Source organism: Labeo rohita, chromosome 3, assembly GCF_022985175.1.
Source record: "Labeo rohita strain BAU-BD-2019 chromosome 3, IGBB_LRoh.1.0, whole genome shotgun sequence".
NCBI lineage: Eukaryota > Metazoa > Chordata > Actinopteri > Cypriniformes > Cyprinidae > Labeo > Labeo rohita.
The window spans coordinates 22,553,877-22,573,686 of NC_066871.1; the positions used below are offsets into that span (position 1 = coordinate 22,553,877).

Here is a 19,810-nt window from a genome sequence, read left to right on the forward strand (position 1 = left end):
AATTACATCATTAAATGACAATTACCGTAAAACCTCCCATACTACGAGTTTGAAATGTTAACAAGTTAACATAATACTATTCAAACAAACGGTTGCACAGTCTTGGTTTATTTATTTATTTATTTTTATTAACTCTCTTACCTATAGGTCATCTCAAATGCTCTTAATGCATTAACGAATAATCAGTTCATGAATGAAGAACAGATCAATGGAGGGATGCAAATGGACAAGAGCAATACATCAAATCAAATTCATTTTGTGAGCATTAAAAAGAAAAACCTCTATCATTCCCTCAATGAACACTAGAGGGTGCTTCACAATTCATAGACTATCAGATAAGATTATGAAAAACATCTCAGTTACTGCTTTCAATATTTCACGTCACCTACTTGTTGATCATCCTCTCTTCAGAATGTATTTTCTTACTCTGAGAGTGTAAAACACTTCCCCGTCTAGATTCTACACAATGACAGTGCAATACAATGAAATGTAAAACAATGTACAAGTTCACAAGGATGTAACATTAAAAACACTGTAGGAGATTTACACACAGTCTCAAACTCAAAAGCACAAGGTGATAGTGGTTCTAACTTGTTAAAAACAGCTATTTATACATGCTATTTTGTCTTCAAAACTCAGTATTTTTCAAACAAATTGTGGTTTACAGATCCGGAAATGGGTGAAACACATTTTCAGAATAAATGAAGGCCAATTACATGTGATAGAAAAGCTTCTGTTCCTTTTGTAATGTTTCTCTAAACGTCCTTCACCGATAAACCAGTGCGTTTCATTGAAGTCATCGTGAATGGATGGTCCAACACAGGTAAATAACATTTTTGATACTGCAAGTCACATAATGCAGGAGTGTCTATTTTGAAATGTTTATTTTGTGTGTAAATCCCTGATTTGAAGCAACATACCAAAATTCAAGCATTTCTCTCTCCCCCACAACATTCACTTATTTCCCCTTTAAAAGAACAGAAAGCACACTGCATGGAATGGCAGGATGTAACTCTCTAGCTAAATTAAGTTGCTCTGAATTCAAAGAGTTTTCACATTTGCATTTGACAGTAGCAATACACATTTGGCGGAGATGGAGGGTTGTCAGCAACTGTGTTTTTTCCCTTCATAGCAACACTACATTCATTGCCTCTGTGCAAATGTTTTTAAAAAACATCAAACTTAAAACTGGGGGCTAAAATATATGCTTAGTGTCAAAGTGATCCTGCACAAAATAAAACAGTAGAGCTTGACACGTGCATGAAAGTGACTAAATGGAAAAAGTATGGATACTTCTACCATCAAACCCTAAAATCATCTATGTAGAACAGGCACAAATAAAAATCCATTTATATTAAAAATCTGGATAAACAATAGAGTATTTCTACACAGCAGCAGAATTACAGGCATGAAGTGGAGAGTTTATATTAAGAGGGCAATCTACTAATGACTATGCATATATTAATTAAAGTATATATATGTATATACATATGTAATGTACAAGTATAATACACTGCTCGAGACCAGAGAGATCCGATGTCAGTCTTCACAATCCTCTTCGGCATCTGATGTGACCAAACAAATCGATCTCTTCCACCTGATAAATAAGACATCATTAGAGCTTAGAAGAAAATTACTGATGCATTTACGAGTGTGAATAGGTGGATGAGTCAGGCGTACCCTGCACTGTTGTGACCTGATGGTCTTCACATTGTTCTGCTGTACTCAATGCCGCTCTTGGAAGAGATGCCCGACCACGGCAGGAAGCTGCGCAGGAGATTCTGTGCTTGCCGGTAAATTCTCTGAGGAATTGAGCAGGGGCTCAGACTAGCCAGTGCCGAACCTATATGATGAATATAATCAGTGCTGAGTGAGTTAAGGAATGCTATTAGACATCTGAGAATACACATTACCATTTGAATGTTTTTTTTTTTTTTTTTACGTTTTTGAAAGGCGTATCTTATGATAACCAAAGGTGCATTTTTTTTTTTTTATCAAAAATACATATTGAAAATAATATTGTAAAATATAGTTTCAACCTAAAATAGCTGTTTTATATTTAAATCTATTTTAAAATGTAATTTATTCCTGTGATGTCAAAGATGAAGTTTAAGCAGCCATTACTACGGTCTTCAGTGTCACATGATCCTTCAGAAATCATTCTAATATTAAATATTTATTATTTTTGATGATGCAAACATTTGTTCTGATTAATATTTTAGTGGAAACTGCATCCAGGATTTTTTCCCCCAGTTTTGATCAATATACCTGTGTTTTTGCTGAATGAAAGTGTTCATTTCTTAAAAAAAAAAAAAAAAAAAAAAAAAATGCAGTATTTACTACTGTATGTGCTGCCAGAACATGAATTTCACTGTGCAAGTACAAACTATATTGGAAAGAAAATTAGGGTTTTTTTAGGAAAACATTCCAGGATTTTTCTCCATATAGTGGACTTCAATTGGCTTCAAATCAGCTTCAAAGGGCTCTACACAATCCCAGCTGAGGAATAAGGGTCTTAGCTAGCAAAACGATCTGTCAATAATCGAGTAAAAAATAGAGTAAAATATGTAATATGTATACTTTTTAACCACAAATGCTCATCTTGCACTAGCTTGAATTAATGCATTACGTAATCATGTTGGAAAGGTCACACGTGGTTTGTTCATCTGTGTACTTCAGTTTAAAAAGGTAAGGTAGAGCGAAAAAACATTTAACATCATTGTTTTACTTTTTTTTTGTAAAAAGGCATTTGACTTAAACATGTGTGACCTTTCCAGCGTGAATGCATAATGCGTGGTCGAGCTAGTGCAAGACAAGCATTTGAGGTTAAAAAGTATATACTATATATAATAAAACCCTTATTCCTCAACTGGAAGGCCTTTGAAGCTGCATTGAAACTGCAATTTGGACCTTCAACCTGTTGATCCCCATTGAAGTCCAGTATATGGAGAAAATCCTGGAATGTTTTCCTCAAAAACCTTAATCTTTTTTTCAAATGAAAAAAGAAATACATAAACATCTTGGATTACATTGGGGTGAGTAAATGATCAGGAAATTATAATTCAGGAGTGAACTACTCCTATAACACATTACTGCAACTCTAGTTACCAATCCCTTTGATTATTCCCACTGACAGATAAATGTGACACAAGAACACAAATGCGTGAGATAAAGAAAAGGATATAAGATGGTCCATGGAGGATGTCCGCCATTGATGTAGAGGACATAGGTGAAGCCATCCTTCAGCACCCCTCGTATAGAGTAATAATACGGTAAATAGTGGTGCTGTTTAAAGTCTCTGTTCTCATAGAAGTGAATGGCAGTGTTATTGGTCGTGAGCACATGCAGGTAGATGGCTTTACAGTGGTCCTGTGCTGTGGTGGAAATGTGCTCCTTTAAACTGTCCAGTAACAGAGAGCCTGCAAAGAGAGAGAAAGAAATATGAGAGACCAGTCTGAATACAGTTCACACAGTCTGTAAGACCAGGTGAGACAAACGTCAACTCTCACCTATTCCATGTTTCCGAAACTCCTTCACAACCCCTAAACTCAGGATGTACGCAACTTGAGTGTCAACAGGAAAGCTGGAGGCCAAGATGTCTCCATCCTGGTGGAGAGAAATATATGCTGAGTTATCAACACAGACGGTTAGCTGGGATAACATATTGGAATAACAAAAAGTGATTATTTAGATTGTGTCTGATTTAGATTGTAGCTGCTGACATATTAAGGGAGTTCAAGTTTTTCCAAAGAGTTTTTGATTTTTTTTTTCTTGACAAGAAGTCTCTTATGCTCACCAAGGTTGAATTTGTTTAATCAAAAATACAGGAAAACAGTAATATTGTAAAGTACTATTACAATTTAAAAATGACTTTTTGTCTTTTTTAATATATATTAAAATGTAATTTTACTTCTGTGATGGCAAATCTGAATTTTCCACATCATTACTCCAGTCTTCAGTGTCACATGATTCTTTCAGAAATCATTCGAATATGCTGATTTGCTGCTCAAGAAACATTCATATCTATTATCATAGTTGAAAACAGCTGTGCTAATCAATATTTTTGTAGAACCGTTTTTTAAGATTCAGCATTAATATGAAATAGAAATATTTTGTAACATTATAAATGTTACTTTAGAAAAAATTAATGTATCTTTGTTCAATACTTTTGTACAGTAGCTTAATAACATACATATATTTATATAAATTATCATAGTAAAATAATGTACATAGCCTTCATTTCTTATTTGAGTGTTAAGCACATTTTTGGAGAAAAATATGAATTGCACCAAAATCATTACAGTCGATGTCAAAAGTTTAATTATTTACCAAAATAAAAGGGATCATTCAAAATGCATGTGATTTTTTATTTAGTACTGACCTGAATAAGATATTTCACATAAAAGACGTTTACATATAGTCCACAAGAGAAAATAATAGTTGAATTTATACAAAAGACCCCTTTTAAAAGTTTAAGGGGTGAAAACTTTTTGAATTTGAAGATCAGGGTAAATTTAACTTATTTTTTCTTCTGAGAAACATGTAAGTATCTTCTGTAGTTTCTGAAGGGCAGTACTAAATGAAAAAAATATGAAATTTAAGCAAAATAAGAAAAATGTACACATTCTGTTCAAAAGCTTACACCCCTAGCTCTTAATGCATCGTTTTTCCTTCTGAAGCATCGTAGTCATTGTTGGAAAGAGTTCAAACACACACATAAAAAGGTTTTACTTTTTAACTGTCACACCCTATCTTGAACATAGACACGAACATGCACTATCCAAAGTTAAATTTTTATAATTTATGAACGAAAACATTTTGTGATATGATTTTGATCTACAATTTCCACGGTAATGCAATGTCTGATTTTAAAACGGTTTTCAAAGGATGAATTTTGAGATTTTAAGTTTTCAGTTGATATATAATTTCTTAAGATTTCTACTGCATGATAGGGAAAAAGGCAGCGAAGAAAGTCTTTTTGTGACAAAGGTCAGAACTCCTGTTATGATGTAGATTTCTGAGGTGCACTCTTGTCATGAATTAATCTATTACTTTTCCTACATAATTTATAACAAAAAAGAGTGGTAAAATATATATTTAGGAGTCTTAGACCTTCCCAACGATATATAGTTTGTCATGATTAGATTCAAATTTATTTGTAATATGGTGAAGTAAACTTAGGCGTCCCAAAGGGTTAACTGTTCAGGACAAACAAGAGACTCATGAACAACTATCACTAAACAAAACAGCTGCGGATCATTCAGGTAACAACACAGTATTAAGAATCAAGTGTATGTAAACTTTTGAACCAGGTCTTTTTTATAAATTTAGCTAATGTTTTGTTATGTGGACTATATGTAAACGCCTTCTATGTGAAATATCTTATTCAGGTCAGTACTAAAAAAATAACAAGCATTTTGTATGATTCCTCTTATTTTGTTAAAATAATTAACATTTTGCAGATTCTGCAATGTGTATCTAAACTTTTGACCTCAACCGTAAATAAAAAATTAGAATTTTTTTTTTTTTTTTTAATAAATTTCTAAAAGAATTTTGCACATATCACTTTATGAAGAAATCACACTCAAATCCTCACAAATCACATTTTCACACATTAATCACACTTCTCTTGTTTGCCCTCTGGTAAGCAGCTCAAGACTATTCGAACTAGCACGATTAGATACAGAAATAGTTTCTACCCCAGTGCTGTATTATATTCAACACACAACAACATTAATGTGTACTATCAATAATGACACTGGACTTTACACTGTCACTGTCACTGTCACTCTGTCTACAGAACCTGATCTTTTCAGTAAACTCATCAACTCTGCCATTTTGTTGTCTGGAAATTAACATTATTATTATTTCCTCTATATGTGTATTTAAGTGCATAGCAAAGCTGTATATTATATTCAAGTAAGATTGTACCGTTTCATTGTACTTCAAGCACAGATCATGTACATATAAATGTCCTTAACTTTGATATATATAGCACTAATAATGCATGGGTTTAAATAGTTCACTGAAGGTGAACAAACAGTAATATCTAACTTACATAATATAACAGCTCTCATGAACACAGAAAGTAGCTGTACGCAGCTTTAGTAAGAGACATAACTGTACCTTGAAAAATGAAGGTCAAATCCTTTGCTACGTGCAGAAATTTAGTCTGTAACCTAATTAATCACCTGCTATAAAAAGGCTTTGGGTATGTCAGATGATCTTAATTATGATCCTTTACATCAAAGCTCTAGAGGAACTATTGTTCATGGTCAAAGTCATTTTTCACTTATTCAAACATTACTATTCAATAGCATTAAACGCAAAATCCACCCATGTATTCATAGAAGTTAAAGGAACAGTATAGACCATCCAAAATGTAGAGGAGTTTGTTTCTTCATAGTAACAGATTTGAAGAAATTTAGCATTACATCCCCTCAACAAAAGATACTCTGCAGTGAATGGGTGCCGTCAGAATAAGAATCTAAATAACTGATAAAAACACCATAATGATCCACATGACTCCATTCCCTTAACATCCTGTGAAGTGAAAACCTTTGTGTTTGTAAGAAACAAATCTTTTCAGCATTTTGCCACTGATTTAAATTTAAAAATATTAGTCCATTACCCTCTCTGAAAATCCCCTGACATATTTGATTTGAACTATTTTGGACTGTTTTCGCTTGTAAGTTGTTCTTGATCAGTGCATATTTCTCTTTTGATTCAGACAAGACTTTCAGTGGAGAAAGCAATATTATGGACCCATTTGAAGATAAAAACATCTTAATGATTAATTGATGGACAGAAGTCTTGTGGATTATTGTTATGTTTTTATCAGCTGTTTGAACTCTCATTCTGCCGGCACCCATTCACTGCAGAGGATTCATATGTGAGCAGGTGATGTAATGTTACATTTCTCCAAATCTGTTCCTTTGAAGAACAAACTCATCCTCCAAGTTTCATTTTTGGATGCACACAATGTATTGCACCATTATAAGCACTCTTTTATTCTGATGCTTTAGTTTTTCCTCTTTGTGTCATTGTCTCAGTATACATATGCAAGCTGTACCTCTTTGTGCACTTTCGTTCTGCTTTTTATTTCTGCCACAATCATCCCGACAATTCCACCTCTAAAGGTGGCAGCCAGAGAGAAGAACTTCTTATTTGATGTGATGTCATGGTACCATGAGTCTGGATACCTGAAACACAAACAAACCAATAACAGAGAGTGTTAGTGTTGTACTTGACCTGTATAATAGGATGGTTTGGTTAAATGTATCAGTACTCACTCAATGGGAAACCATTCTCCACAGAGCACTTTTATTCTCTCTATGTCATCGTGGCAGAGTAGGCGGAGCTTTATTTCACTGAGGGCGGTGGTAGGCACCACGTCGGTCATTCACACCTGAAAGAACAAGTTAAGAAGAATTCAGCGTTGCAAAACAAGCCGAACAACATGCATCTCAGTTTGAAAAGCATTACTTTTATTGATCAGTCCATTAGGTGGTAAAAGATTGATGGATTGGGGTATTGCGGTCAGCATGTGTAAAAATCATGCTCAATAACTTGCTTTCAAAAGCTTTTAGCTATTTGTTTTGTAACATCTCACTGTCACTCTGAAGAAAAAAAGTGTTACTTTCAGTTTACTGAGACATGCTACTTTCAGTTTACTGTCAACTCAAATGCTGTCATTTGTAAAGAAAAACAGAAACAGTATACAAAGTTAAAGTAAATAGAAAACATTTTTGTCATAATAAGCAAATGATTGAACTGAAACTGACACTATGATACTGACATATAAAGAGGTGTCAGTTAAAGTAACCTCACTGCAGTCTATTTAAACCTGAGGAATAGCAAACTCAATTCAAAACACTGTGGAGTAATTTTACAAACGCAGAAAAAGCCTGAAAAAATGAAACTGAACGACAACTTCATAATCTCACAAGCTAGTAGCTAGTTAGCACTCTTGCATGTCAAAATACATACATGGATTTTATTGAGGCAACTAAAAAAGCATTAGAAGACTTTTAAAAAATCTCTAATAGCATGATGTGGAAACGCAGAGCGTACAAATAATCAATCTGACAGTCGCGTTTCCTCTATTTGTTTACATGCTAAAAGCTACATGCAGAAATCATTAGCTGGGATGCGAAATAATTCCTAACCTGCCTAGTTTCACCGCTCGGATAAGCAGAAGGATATGCCGTCGTTTCTTTTTATTGCCGTGGAGAAGGTTCACTGCTGCGGTAGCATGGCGATAGTGTGTAAATTTGTGTCCGATGTGAAGATGACACATTCAGTCAGAGAATCGGATTGCGGTCTGTAATGCATTAGCCTAGCCGTTAGCACTTCGACAAACTCTGGGCAGACACTTCCGGTGTTACACCCAATTCTGTGACCGTAGCAGGCGCTGTTGTCACTGTTCAGCCTAAACTCGATCACACAGGCGATGGGTACTCATCTGGGGTAAGTTGTTGTTAAAACTGCGTCTTAAGGACTAGTTAGCAAGGGATAACCAATTTTATAAGATTCAGTGCTGGTTGTTGCTGCAGTTTCTCTGCTGTTGTGTCTTCTGTTGTTTTCTCTTTTTGTCAGCAGGTATGGAAGCAGATTATCTGTTTTTGTTCTTTTTCTCTCTCTTTATCCTTCTCCTTTTTTTCTCTCTCTCTCTCTCCCCCTCCTCTGTTGACTTTCTCCCCAAGTTTTTTTTTTTTTTTTTTTTTTTTGGTTTCTTCTTCCTTTTTTTTAATGTTAGATTTTATTATTATTATTATTTCATTTTTTTTCTCTCCTGTTTTCTCTGTCCCCCGGTCTTGTCTGTCATAGTATGGTTGAATAAAAAGGTATATAAAATTAAATAAATTAATTAATTAATTAATTAAATTTAAAGGGAAAAAAAAAAAAAAGAAGGCTGTGAATGATGATAGCATAGCTACACATACACACTGTCATGTGTTATCTGTGTTACTGACAGGCCGGAAAAAAAAAAAAAGATTCAATTTAAATTAAAGCAGTCTTCCTTTTGTTTTAAGTTATGAGCAATCTAGAAGGGAAAAAAATACATGACATACATTTTTAAGAGTAAAAAAGTCTAAGCAGTTTATGCAATCGGCCCCTGGTATAATTATAGTTAAAAATAACTAACTTGATAAATGATAAAATATCATTTTAAATAATAGTTTGTTTTGCATTGACCCAACGGACGTACAGCAGTCAATTTGACACAAATTGGTTTGATGTTCTCCAAATTCATTCTGGTCATGTCTAACCTCATGTTTTATGTCCTAGAAACCACTTTGGTCTGATGTGAACAGTGACGGACATACAGCAAGGTCACCAAATGTCACAAGGCAGGTTACCGAAATCCATTACCCCCCTCTATTTCACACAGAATGACTGTATGTTCTCCAGATTTACTCTGGCCGTGTTTAACCTCCTGTGTTTGATCCTAGAAAGCAGAGGTAAACAGTACAGAAAGGTCACCAAATGTCACAAGGCAGGTTACCGAAATCCATCACCCCCCCTCCATTTCACACAGAATGACTGTATGTTCTCCAGATTTACTCTGGCCGTGTTTAACCTCCTGTGTTTGATCCTAGAAAGCAGAGGTAAACAGTACAGAAAGGTCACCAAATGTCACAAGGCAGGTTACCGAAATCCATCACCCCCCCTCCATTTCACACAGAATGACTGTATGTTCTCCAGATTTACTCTGGCCGTGTTTAACCTACTGTGTTTGATCCTAGAAAGCAGAGGTAAACAGCACAGCAAGGTCACCAAATGGTCCTCTTCAGTAGGATTCAGTAGGATTACAGGTTGTCGAAATCTTAACACCGTGAGCATTGTGTTCTTTGACTGTATTAGCTGCTGTTTTGATTGTGCAAATACTGTATGCAAACAGCATTTCAGAGTATAAGCTAATGAAGGCTTTTAGTTTTATTTACTTTTTGTTCATTTACTCATTTACTACCATTTTTTACAATTATATTCCTTCAATGTGTTAATTGGAATGTTTTATGTATATATTCTTAAATGTTCTCCTGAAAATTCTGTATTTCCATTCTTTAATAAAAAATTAAGCTGAAGGATTTAAATTAAGCAGTAGATTAAACACAATGCAGTTGTCTGTAGAGTAGCCTATTTGTGTGTTTCGCAACATAACACCATTGTTACGTGGCTGAAAATGCACACCAGTCAAACCAATTTAAGTGACCTATTTGTCCTTCCATGAATAACCCTTTTTTTTTAATAAATGTACCCTTTACTACCATTGTGTAGTGTAATATACATGTAATGTTATAAGTCATAAGATATAATGCAGTTTAAATGCAGCTTCAAAGAACTCTAAACAATCCCAGCCGAGGAAGAAGGGTCTTATCTAGCAAAACAATCAGTTATTTTCTAAAATCAAATCTACAGTTTATGTACTTTTTAACCTCAAACGCTCCTCTTGTCTAGCTCTGCGTGAACTCTGTGTATTCCGGTTCAAGAGTTGAAAACCCCCATTTCATTTTCTTCTCTAACTTCAAAATCATCCTACATCACTGTTTTACCTTTTTTGTAAAAGGCACTTGATCTTCTTTACATGTTCACTTTGTAAACACTGGGTCGGTACTTCTGCAGCAATGAAGGACAATTTTGAAGTTGAGGAGAGAATCGAAATGGGATTTTTTCAACATACCCTAACTGTCATGAACCAGAATACACAGAGTTCACACAGTTTTTGGAACAGTGCCTATTGTTAATCTATCAAATGGAACATTGAATTTACATTTTTAGACATTTTAACAATTTGCAGGAAGGGTATCCGGCGTAAAACGTGTCAAATCAGCTGTGCGGATCACTCCCTGATAAAAGGAGGCAAGCCAAAGGAGAGAGAGAGAGACATTTGAACAATTTAAATTAAAAACAGATCAGTTACATGGAAAAAGTAAATACGTATTTACATTTATTACACATTCTAATGTACAAAATTAGAATCAGGGGCCGGTTGCATAAAAGGTTTAGACTAGTCTTACAAGTCTATTTTTTTTCCTTTAAGACTGGTGATATGTTTTTAATTCTATAACTTATTACAGTTTATGCAACTGGCCCAAGATGTTAAACTTCCAAGATGTAAACTTCTTAAATCTACTGTCTGGTATGGAAGCCCATGTCCACCAGGTTATTGTGACGTTTTATCTCCCAATTCAGACTTTTTTCTTAGAATTGTAAGGTTCAAACTTGCAATTCTGAAAAAAGTTTATTTTAAGGTGTCCTTGTTACAGTGTAATTATACATTTAAGTACTAATATTCACTACATGTACTTACTATATGGTTAGGGTTAGGATTAGGGTTTAGCTTAGGGTTCCTTGCATGTAATTATGCATAATTTATTGTCATAATAGTAAGTACATGTAATGTGTAACAAGAACACCTTAAAATAAAGTAGTACCAAAAAAGTCACAATTGTGAGTTTATATCTTTATTTATCTTTATCTTTATTTCTCAGAACTGCGAGTTTGTATCACGCAATTCTACTGTAAAGTGAGGATGCTTTTAAAAAATAATGTCATAAACATTATTTATTTATTTACTTTATTTACAGCTTTTGCCCATGGGTGTAAATTTCATCTACCTTTTGGAGGGGACAATGAAAATAAAAATTTCTCAAGAGCAATTTTGGGACACAAATATGTTTTGCCTTAATTAAGGACAAATTGACTTATTATAGGGACTTTTTGTATTTACTTGATGTTTGGTGCACTAAGAAAAATGATCTGTCTTGCACTTCCACATAGTATTTTAGGTTTTGTCTGGGAGAGAGGACATCTCTTATGTAGATATTAAACTGCAGAAACACCCGCTGATCTGCCTCTTAATATCATATTAAGCAAAACAAACACCACCTGAGCCCGCTCCAGAGAGTGAAATCCCTGCTCACGCCCCAGAGCTCAGACAGAAGCATGGTTGCGCCCTGCTTAAGTTTTTTATAACTAGTTTCTGGTGTTCAATTTTATTTTGAGGTTTGTGGTGTCATCATACCACAATCTAAAGAATTCTATGAAGCCTTAAAGGAGAAGTCCACTTCTTGAACAAAAATGTACAGATAATGTACTCCCTTGTCATCCAAGATGTTCATGTCTTTCTTTCTTCAGCCGTAAAGAAATTATGTTTTTTGAGGAAAACATTTCAGGATTTTTCAAGTCAAGTCAAGTCGAGCTTTATTGTCATTCCGCTACATGTCTTGTCTCGCAGGACATGTGCTACACAGTGCTACATAAATAAACATAAATATAAACATACATACACTAGACGTAAAAACAATTTTTTAAACCTATACATAGCTAACTTACTGAAAGCGATAATCTAACTGTACAATAATGATTGACTATACATACACATAACCTAAGACAGACTATACAAGTACTTCACATGCATGATACACACTGTGCATGATGGTCTTGTCTTACTCTCCCTGAACTCTGTTTATTATGGTTCAAGACCATTAGAGTATGTCTAAAAACTCCAATCGTATTTTCTCCCTTCAAAAATCATTTCAAAATCATCCTACATCGCTGCAGAAGTACAGACCCAGTCTTGGCAAAGTGAACATGCAAAGAAGATCAAACACCCTTAACAAAAAAGTAAAACAGCAATATAGGACGAGTTTGAAGTTGAGGGAGAACATGAGATGGGAATTTTTCGACATACCCTAACTGTCATGAACCGGAAAAAACAGTTCAGACAGAAAAAGACAAGACGAGCGTTTGACATAAAAATTACATAAATTGTAATATTTTTATGAAAATAACCAATCGTTTCGCTAGATTAGACCCTTCTTCCTCAGCTGGGATTGTTTACTACCGCATTTGTGATCGTTTGAAGCCGCATTTAAACTGCATTTTGTAAGTGCAAACTCGGGGCACCATAGAAGTCCACTATATAGAGAAAAATGCTGAAATGTTTTGATTTCTTTATGACCAAAGAAAGACAGACATGAACATCTTGGATAATAAGGGGGTGAGTACATTATCTGTAAATTTTTGTTCTGGAAGTGGACTTTAAGAAAAAAAAGATTGTGGATGCTTTTTAGACTGGCAAGGGATTTAGTATACTCCAGACTGAATTCTGTGGGGATTATATTTTGCTAAAATGAGTTTCAGTATTGAACTGTGTCTAGTGCCTGGGCTTGGAAACATAAAGTTGCTGCCTCACAACCTAATAGTACAGCTTTGGTTCACATGTTAGGTGATGTTGATAATGTCACTACTGTTACTCGTGAGTATCAGCCGGAATTAGGCATGTACTTTCGAGTGCATATCATCCACAATCCCGAGGTGCTGTGGAAAGATTGTTGCGTATGTTGCGTATCTACTGTCTCTCTATTGGAGAGGACTGGGGAGAAGGCTTGCCATTTTTAACATTTGCCATTAGAGAAGCAGAACAAGAGTCCCTTGGATATAGTCCTGCAGACCTTCTATTTGCATAGTCCACTTATACCCATTTTCCACCAAGGCAATTTGAGTGCTGGTTCAGAGCCAGAGCCTAGTTTCGAATTAGTTTTTTTGTCTTTCAAAACCCAAAACACCAGCCCTGAACCAGGAAAAGTGGTTAGTAAGTAGCACCAAAACATTGCTGGTCTAAGTGTGAGAACTGCTTGCGCCAGGGCTGGTGGTGGGGTTACCATGACTAACAAGGCGAACAAAGACTGTTTTACCATTTTTGAAATCGCTTGTAATCTCCATCTCCATTGCTCTCGTGGTACTTTGATGTCATACGACAACAGGTCTGCGCAGCGCCGATGCATCTCAAACAAGCCTAAACCTATATTAGCATCATGACAAATCCAAACATGCTTGTGCAGCTCACCGTAATTTGTATAGACAGAGATTACAAGCCCTTGCCTCAACCCCTGCTCACTTAAACCCTGACAAGAGTAAGCAGATTATTCAGCTAATGCATTGCTATGAATCCCTGTTCTGTGACGTGCCAGGCAGAACCTCGGTTCTAGAGCATAAGATCGACGTAGGCCAAGCTAAACCAATTAAACAGCATCCATACTGGGGTTAATCTAACTAAGCTTAACTTAATGAAAGTTCAAGTTGAGTACATTACAGCAAGGCCTGACCTGACATAGTCAGAGTCCTTGGAGTTCTCCTCGTTTGTTAGTCCCCAAGGTAGACTTTTCCTTTCTGCAGAGATTTCCACAAAGTCAATGCAATAACAACAAGCAGCCTCCCATATGGAGGACTGTATAGATAGAGTGAGATCAACTAAATGCTACTGGCCTATTGACCCGTGCCTCTGACATTTCTGCATTTGCCACTCCAGACAACTTCCTACAATATAATATCCTTACCTTTGGGATGTGAAATGCACCTTTCAGTGGCTGATGCATATTGTCATTGGAGAGGTGCCCAAATGTGATGCTTCTCTCGAAGATATTGTGAGGCTTTTTCAAGAATTTCTCTGTTGTTGCTCCTAGTTGCTATGAGTGTGACAGAGCTTTTGATGCAGCAAAAGATCTCTTGTGTAATGCACTCATGTTGGTTCCCACTAACTTGATATACACAGTTTAAGCTACAGGTGAATGCTAGCACCTTTGGTGCTGGAGCAGTCCTGATTCAGAAGAATCCTCATATTATGGAACATCCTGTATCGTGCTTCTCCAGTAAATTCTTGAAGCATCAGCAGGATATAGCACTATTGAAGAGGAAGCCCTGGCCTTACTTTGGGCCATGCAGCATTTCAAAGTTTATTTTGGGAGTAGTGCTATCCCAATAACTGTGTATACAGGCCATAACCCACTGACCTTACTGTCCAACATGTCCTCCTCTAACCAGTGTTTGATGTGCTGGGTCATTAAACTACAGGGACTACAATATCCAGATCCGGCACATCAAAGGCACAGACAACGTTGTGGCTGATGCTCTCTCCAGAACTGGGGAAATGGAAAATGAAGGGGTGTATAATCAAGTTAGTCTGGTATCTTAAAAGAGTAAGTAGACATGTAAACTTTGATTCTTGGTCTGTATTCTTAAGGTTGAGGGTGTTACTTTTGTTGTTGTTCTCATTTATTCCTTTCTGGGGTTCGTTCTTTGTACCTCACTTAATACATCTGAGATGATTTAAAAGATTCCAGATCTTCTAATTGTGATAACTCATTTATGGCTAATTTGGTTCTTCAAACAAATTTGCAGATTTGATTAAAATATCTGGATTAAGTTGTCTAAGGTTAGTGCGCGTTCTCGTGTTCCCCAAAAAGGGCAGATATTGGCGACTGGCTAGTGGCAAGACAGCAATGTAATGACATCATATAATTAAAAAAAGACACCTGACGAAAAACTTTCTGGACCTTTGTAAGGAAACAGCCAAGTGAACAAAACTACATAAATGTTATAATAGATAAATAAAGTGTGCACTGTTTTTATTTTATTATTTTATTTTATTTTATTATTTTATTTTATTTTTACATGATTCCTAATTATTTATATTCGTAATTTCTAGTATTGGTACAGGCTTTACATTTTCATTTCAGTATTTTAATTAGCAATTACTTTAATTTGATCTTTGAAGCAGATTATGTTATGTGACAGCATTAATTAAAGTTTCTTAAGGGATCAAGTTATCTGCATCTCATGCACTCAATCAAGCCAATGCAATAATGGCTGTCACCACAATGCATGACTCACATTATATGTATAGTATGTGTGTAAGACTCCAATACAATTATAAAGTAATTATTTTATTACAAATAAATCTTTAAATGAGTAAAACTGACTGTCTATAGTATTATAGGCTACACAATTTTTTTTACAAAAATTTTTGTATTATTTTCAAATTAATTTTTTAATTATTATTATTTTAAATTATTGTCCCTGGATCAGTAGGATGCACTCGTAATAAAGTAGCAGTGGCTGGGACAGATTTCCACTTAAAAAAATGAAATCTAATCCTGTTTACATGAAATAAGCCTGCTCCCGAGCAAGTTTAAGCTCACGGACCTGTTGCTATGACAGCAACTCCGGGTTGAGCTTTAAAAAACTAACCAAAACCAACCAAAGATCATGCCAAATCATCAACAATCAAATCCATATAACTGAGTTTGAGACATATGAAGAATGGACCCCTGGTTTACAAATCTGTGGGTGTGGTCGTACGTCCTGTGCCTGTGTTATGCTTGATCTCTCTCTGTCTCTCCCTCTCAGGTCAAATCACCGTCATACGCCATTGGCGGCAAGTGAGTTTTGTTTGTTCAATGCCACTGAACTAAACGAAGCTCACATATTTTGCTAATTATTGCTGCTGAAATTGTCAATTATTGTCATGTTTTGGCCTGTACTAATTGGTCGGACCTGAAAAAATTCTTGGAGTACTATAGACAGCCAAAGTTGTAACAAATCAAGGAGAAGAGTACAAAAAAACTGAGTAAAAAAAGGCGTTTGTGGTTCGCCAAACTGAAGCAGGATTTCCAGGGCAAGAACCTTGACAACATTCGTGTTTGTTCTTATCAGGCAGGTGAAATACTAGGCTAATATCTTAAATAATACTGCTCATAGGTATCTTTAGCACCTATTAACTTTATCAGAATCAGAAAGAGCTTTATTGCCAAGTGTGCTTACACACACAAGGAATTTGTCTTGGTGACAGAAAGACACAGATAACAAATAAACAAGTGATTAGAATAAATATATGAAAAGACACAAACAATAGGCAAATAAACGAGTGATTAGAATAAATATGTAAAAGACAATACACAATAGACAATATAATGTAAGTACAGATGCTCTACTGTATATACAAATTATACAAGGGAATTGAATGTATGGAAGATATGTTAAAGCGATAGCATATCTATAATAATAGGTATGGATAGTGGTATTGCACGTTTTATTGCACAGTGGGGGAACATTTAACTGTTCATGAGGTAGATGGCCTGAGGGAAGAAGCTTTTTCTATGTCTGGCTGTTTTGGTACTCTGTTCTCTGTAGCACTGACCAGATGGCAACAGTTCGAAAAGGAAGTGGGCTGGGTGTGAGGGGTCCAGAATGATTTTGCTAGCCCTTTTACTCACTCTGGATGAGTACAGATTTTGGAGGGTAGGAAGGGTTGTACCAGTGATTCGCTCAGCAGTCCGGACTATCCTCTGTAGTCTTCTAAGGTCAGTTTTGGTAGCTGAGCTGAACCAGACAGTTATTGAGGTGCAGAGGACGGATTCAGTGATGGCAGAGTAGAATTGTTTCAGAAGCTCCTTCGCCAGATTGAACTTCCTCATCTGGCGAAGGAAGTATAGCCTCTGCTGGGCCTTTTTGACAACCAGGTCAATGTGATTGTCCCACTTCAGGTTCTGAGAGATTGTAGTGCCTGTTTTGTCCAGATGTTGCAGGATGAAGTGCAGCCCCATGTTTACTGCATCATCCACAGACCTGTTTGCTCGGTAAGCAAACTGCAGGGGGTCCAGTAAGGGTCCAGTGATGTTCTTCAGATAGGCCAAAACCAGTTTTTCAAACGACTTCATGACCACAGACATTAAAGCAACAGGTCTGTTGTCGTTAAGTCTGGTAATTTTGGGTTTCTTTGGGACAGGGATGATGGTGGAATTTTTGAACCCGGATGGGACTTCACACAGCTCCAGGAATCTGTATTCAGTAGTACATTAACCGTGCGATCCATGGTGTTGTTTACATCAGAGTATCGTATCATGGCTGCGTATCTGGGTAACTGACTGAATCGTGATGTAGTTGCAAACCCTCTATTTTAGGCCTTGCTCTCTCCTGAGCTCTCTCCCTATTTCCTTGTGTTAAACTTACTGCTTTTTTGTAAATTGAACCCGTTTATGTGAATAGATCTGCATTAGTGTCATCTCCTTCACTCTGGGACAGATGACTGAAGTGTGTTCTCACCATTTTTTCTTACCTCCTCTTATCCCTTTGTTATTTCGTTTATGCCTTTCCCTTTGTTCTCTCCCAATAAGCTAGACAGAAGAGGAGAGTCTGGGAGAGACGACATCTCTTACGTAGATATATTTAACTGCAGCTTAATATCCTTTTGAGCAAAACAAACAACCCTGAGTCCGCTAAAATCCTCGAAAGTGAAATACCTGAGAGGGTAATCTCTGAGCACGCCCCAGAGCTTAGACAGGAGCCTGCACCCGCCCCAAAGCGTCTTTTATCCAGTGTCTGGTGCTCCCTTTTCTTTTGAGGTCTGTGGAGTTGTCATGTCTCACTCTATAGAGTTCTGTGAAGTTTTCAGAAAAAAGGCTGTGGATGTCTTTAAGACTGACAAGGGTTTTTAAAAGATGTTTAAATTATCTGAAATACACCATTTCACTTTAAGGAAAATCATCTACAAGTGGCCGATTTGTCCAAGGGCAAACAACCTGATGCAAAATGTATTTTCCAAGAACCCCAAAATTTTATCACATGATTTGCTAGTAAGTCTTGCAACTGTTGGTGATAAAGTGCATGTATCTATACTCAGAAAGAGACTGACATGCATGGAATGTGTGCCGGGAAAAGTGCATTTGCTGTCTAAAAATAAATATTAAAAGCAAGATTACAGTTTGCCAGTGAGTATATCGGCAAAGTCAAGACCTTTTGAAGTAATGTGCTCTAGATAGGTGAATAAAAGAAAAGTAGTTTGGCAACAGACAATGAAAGACAGCTTTTCAGAAGAATCTCATACCACATATCACAAAATCACATTTTTTTAAAAAACGATTTAAACTATTTTAATGTAACAAACTCATTTAGCAGTGTCACGGCGATCTGTCAGTGCTGAGGTCTAATTGGAAAATATCAGCGGCTCCCTTGCCTCCCTGTATTTTCTCTGCATACTAACATGACATACTAACAAGTTGGAAATTGATTTGTCCGTGCGTAAAACATAATATATAAACCATCACTGTTAATGTGAGAGAAACACAATTTTGTGTGAAATCTGCATGCAAATGTTTTCACAAATCATGATACACCAAAAACATTCATATTTAAACTTACTAATTTATGAAAAATATGGAACAATGAAACCACACACATGTAAAAATCTTATAATCATGATAAGCTATCTGAACACAATAAAACTGTACAGTTTATATATATATCTAAATTTATATTTCTAAAATATACACTGCTGTGCAAAAGTCATAGGACATAAGTATTTTCACCTACAAAAAATGGTTTTAAGCCATTCCTAGCTCCCTTGTCACAAAATAAATGTTAAATAAAGTAAATATTGTTTATTATGGCAGTTATTCTTTCAGCTAATGCAATACCTAGACTAATACAAACAACATGCTACAGTACTTATCTTGCTTTAGAAATAGAAGTAAGATTATCTGGAAACATTAGACACATGTAAGTGCTTTGCTTCCAAAGGCATATGTAACTTTCATTTATTAATATAGCCTATAACAAGAGTACTTTATTTACAATAAAACAGTATGTTAATATGTATGATAGATCTATTTACATTTAAGCAGATTTGTTCTAATTAGCATCTTGATGCATCATAAAAAAGATTATATTCCACAGCTGTAGTGTGTGGTTGCTGACTAATGCAAGTTAAACTATGTTAAGATGAAACAGGAGTTTAATTTATTTATTTTTTTCAAACAATTTTGACTGAATTTCCATTCTTTCCATATTAAGGAGCATTTGACTGACACTTCTCATGCAGGATATTCAACGCCCGTATGTGCATTCAAAGCAAAGCATTAATCTTCCATTTTAAAGGAACAATCAACTCATTATAAAATGTGGTTAGGGCCCCTCTTAGCCCAGGGCCACAGGCTTAAGCCCAGGTAAGCCTGTGCATTAACTTTAA

The 19,810-nt window shown here is 35.8% G+C and overlaps 1 protein-coding gene across 1 annotated transcript; it reads right to left on the reverse strand.

Annotated features, from left to right (window-relative positions):
* Positions 1–100: 100 nt before the first annotated feature.
* Positions 101–8,348, reverse strand: nat15 (N-acetyltransferase 15 (GCN5-related, putative)). The gene is made up of 7 exons (XM_051102723.1): positions 8,169–8,348; positions 7,293–7,408; positions 7,073–7,202; positions 3,510–3,606; positions 3,185–3,419; positions 1,681–1,863; positions 101–1,597 (listed from the first exon to the last, which is right to left on the reverse strand). The coding sequence occupies exons 2-6, from the start codon at positions 7,400–7,402 to the stop codon at positions 1,707–1,709; spliced, it is 729 nt and encodes a 242-aa protein (XP_050958680.1). The 5' UTR covers positions 7,403–7,408; positions 8,169–8,348; the 3' UTR covers positions 101–1,597; positions 1,681–1,706.
* Positions 8,349–19,810: the final 11,462 nt, after the last annotated feature.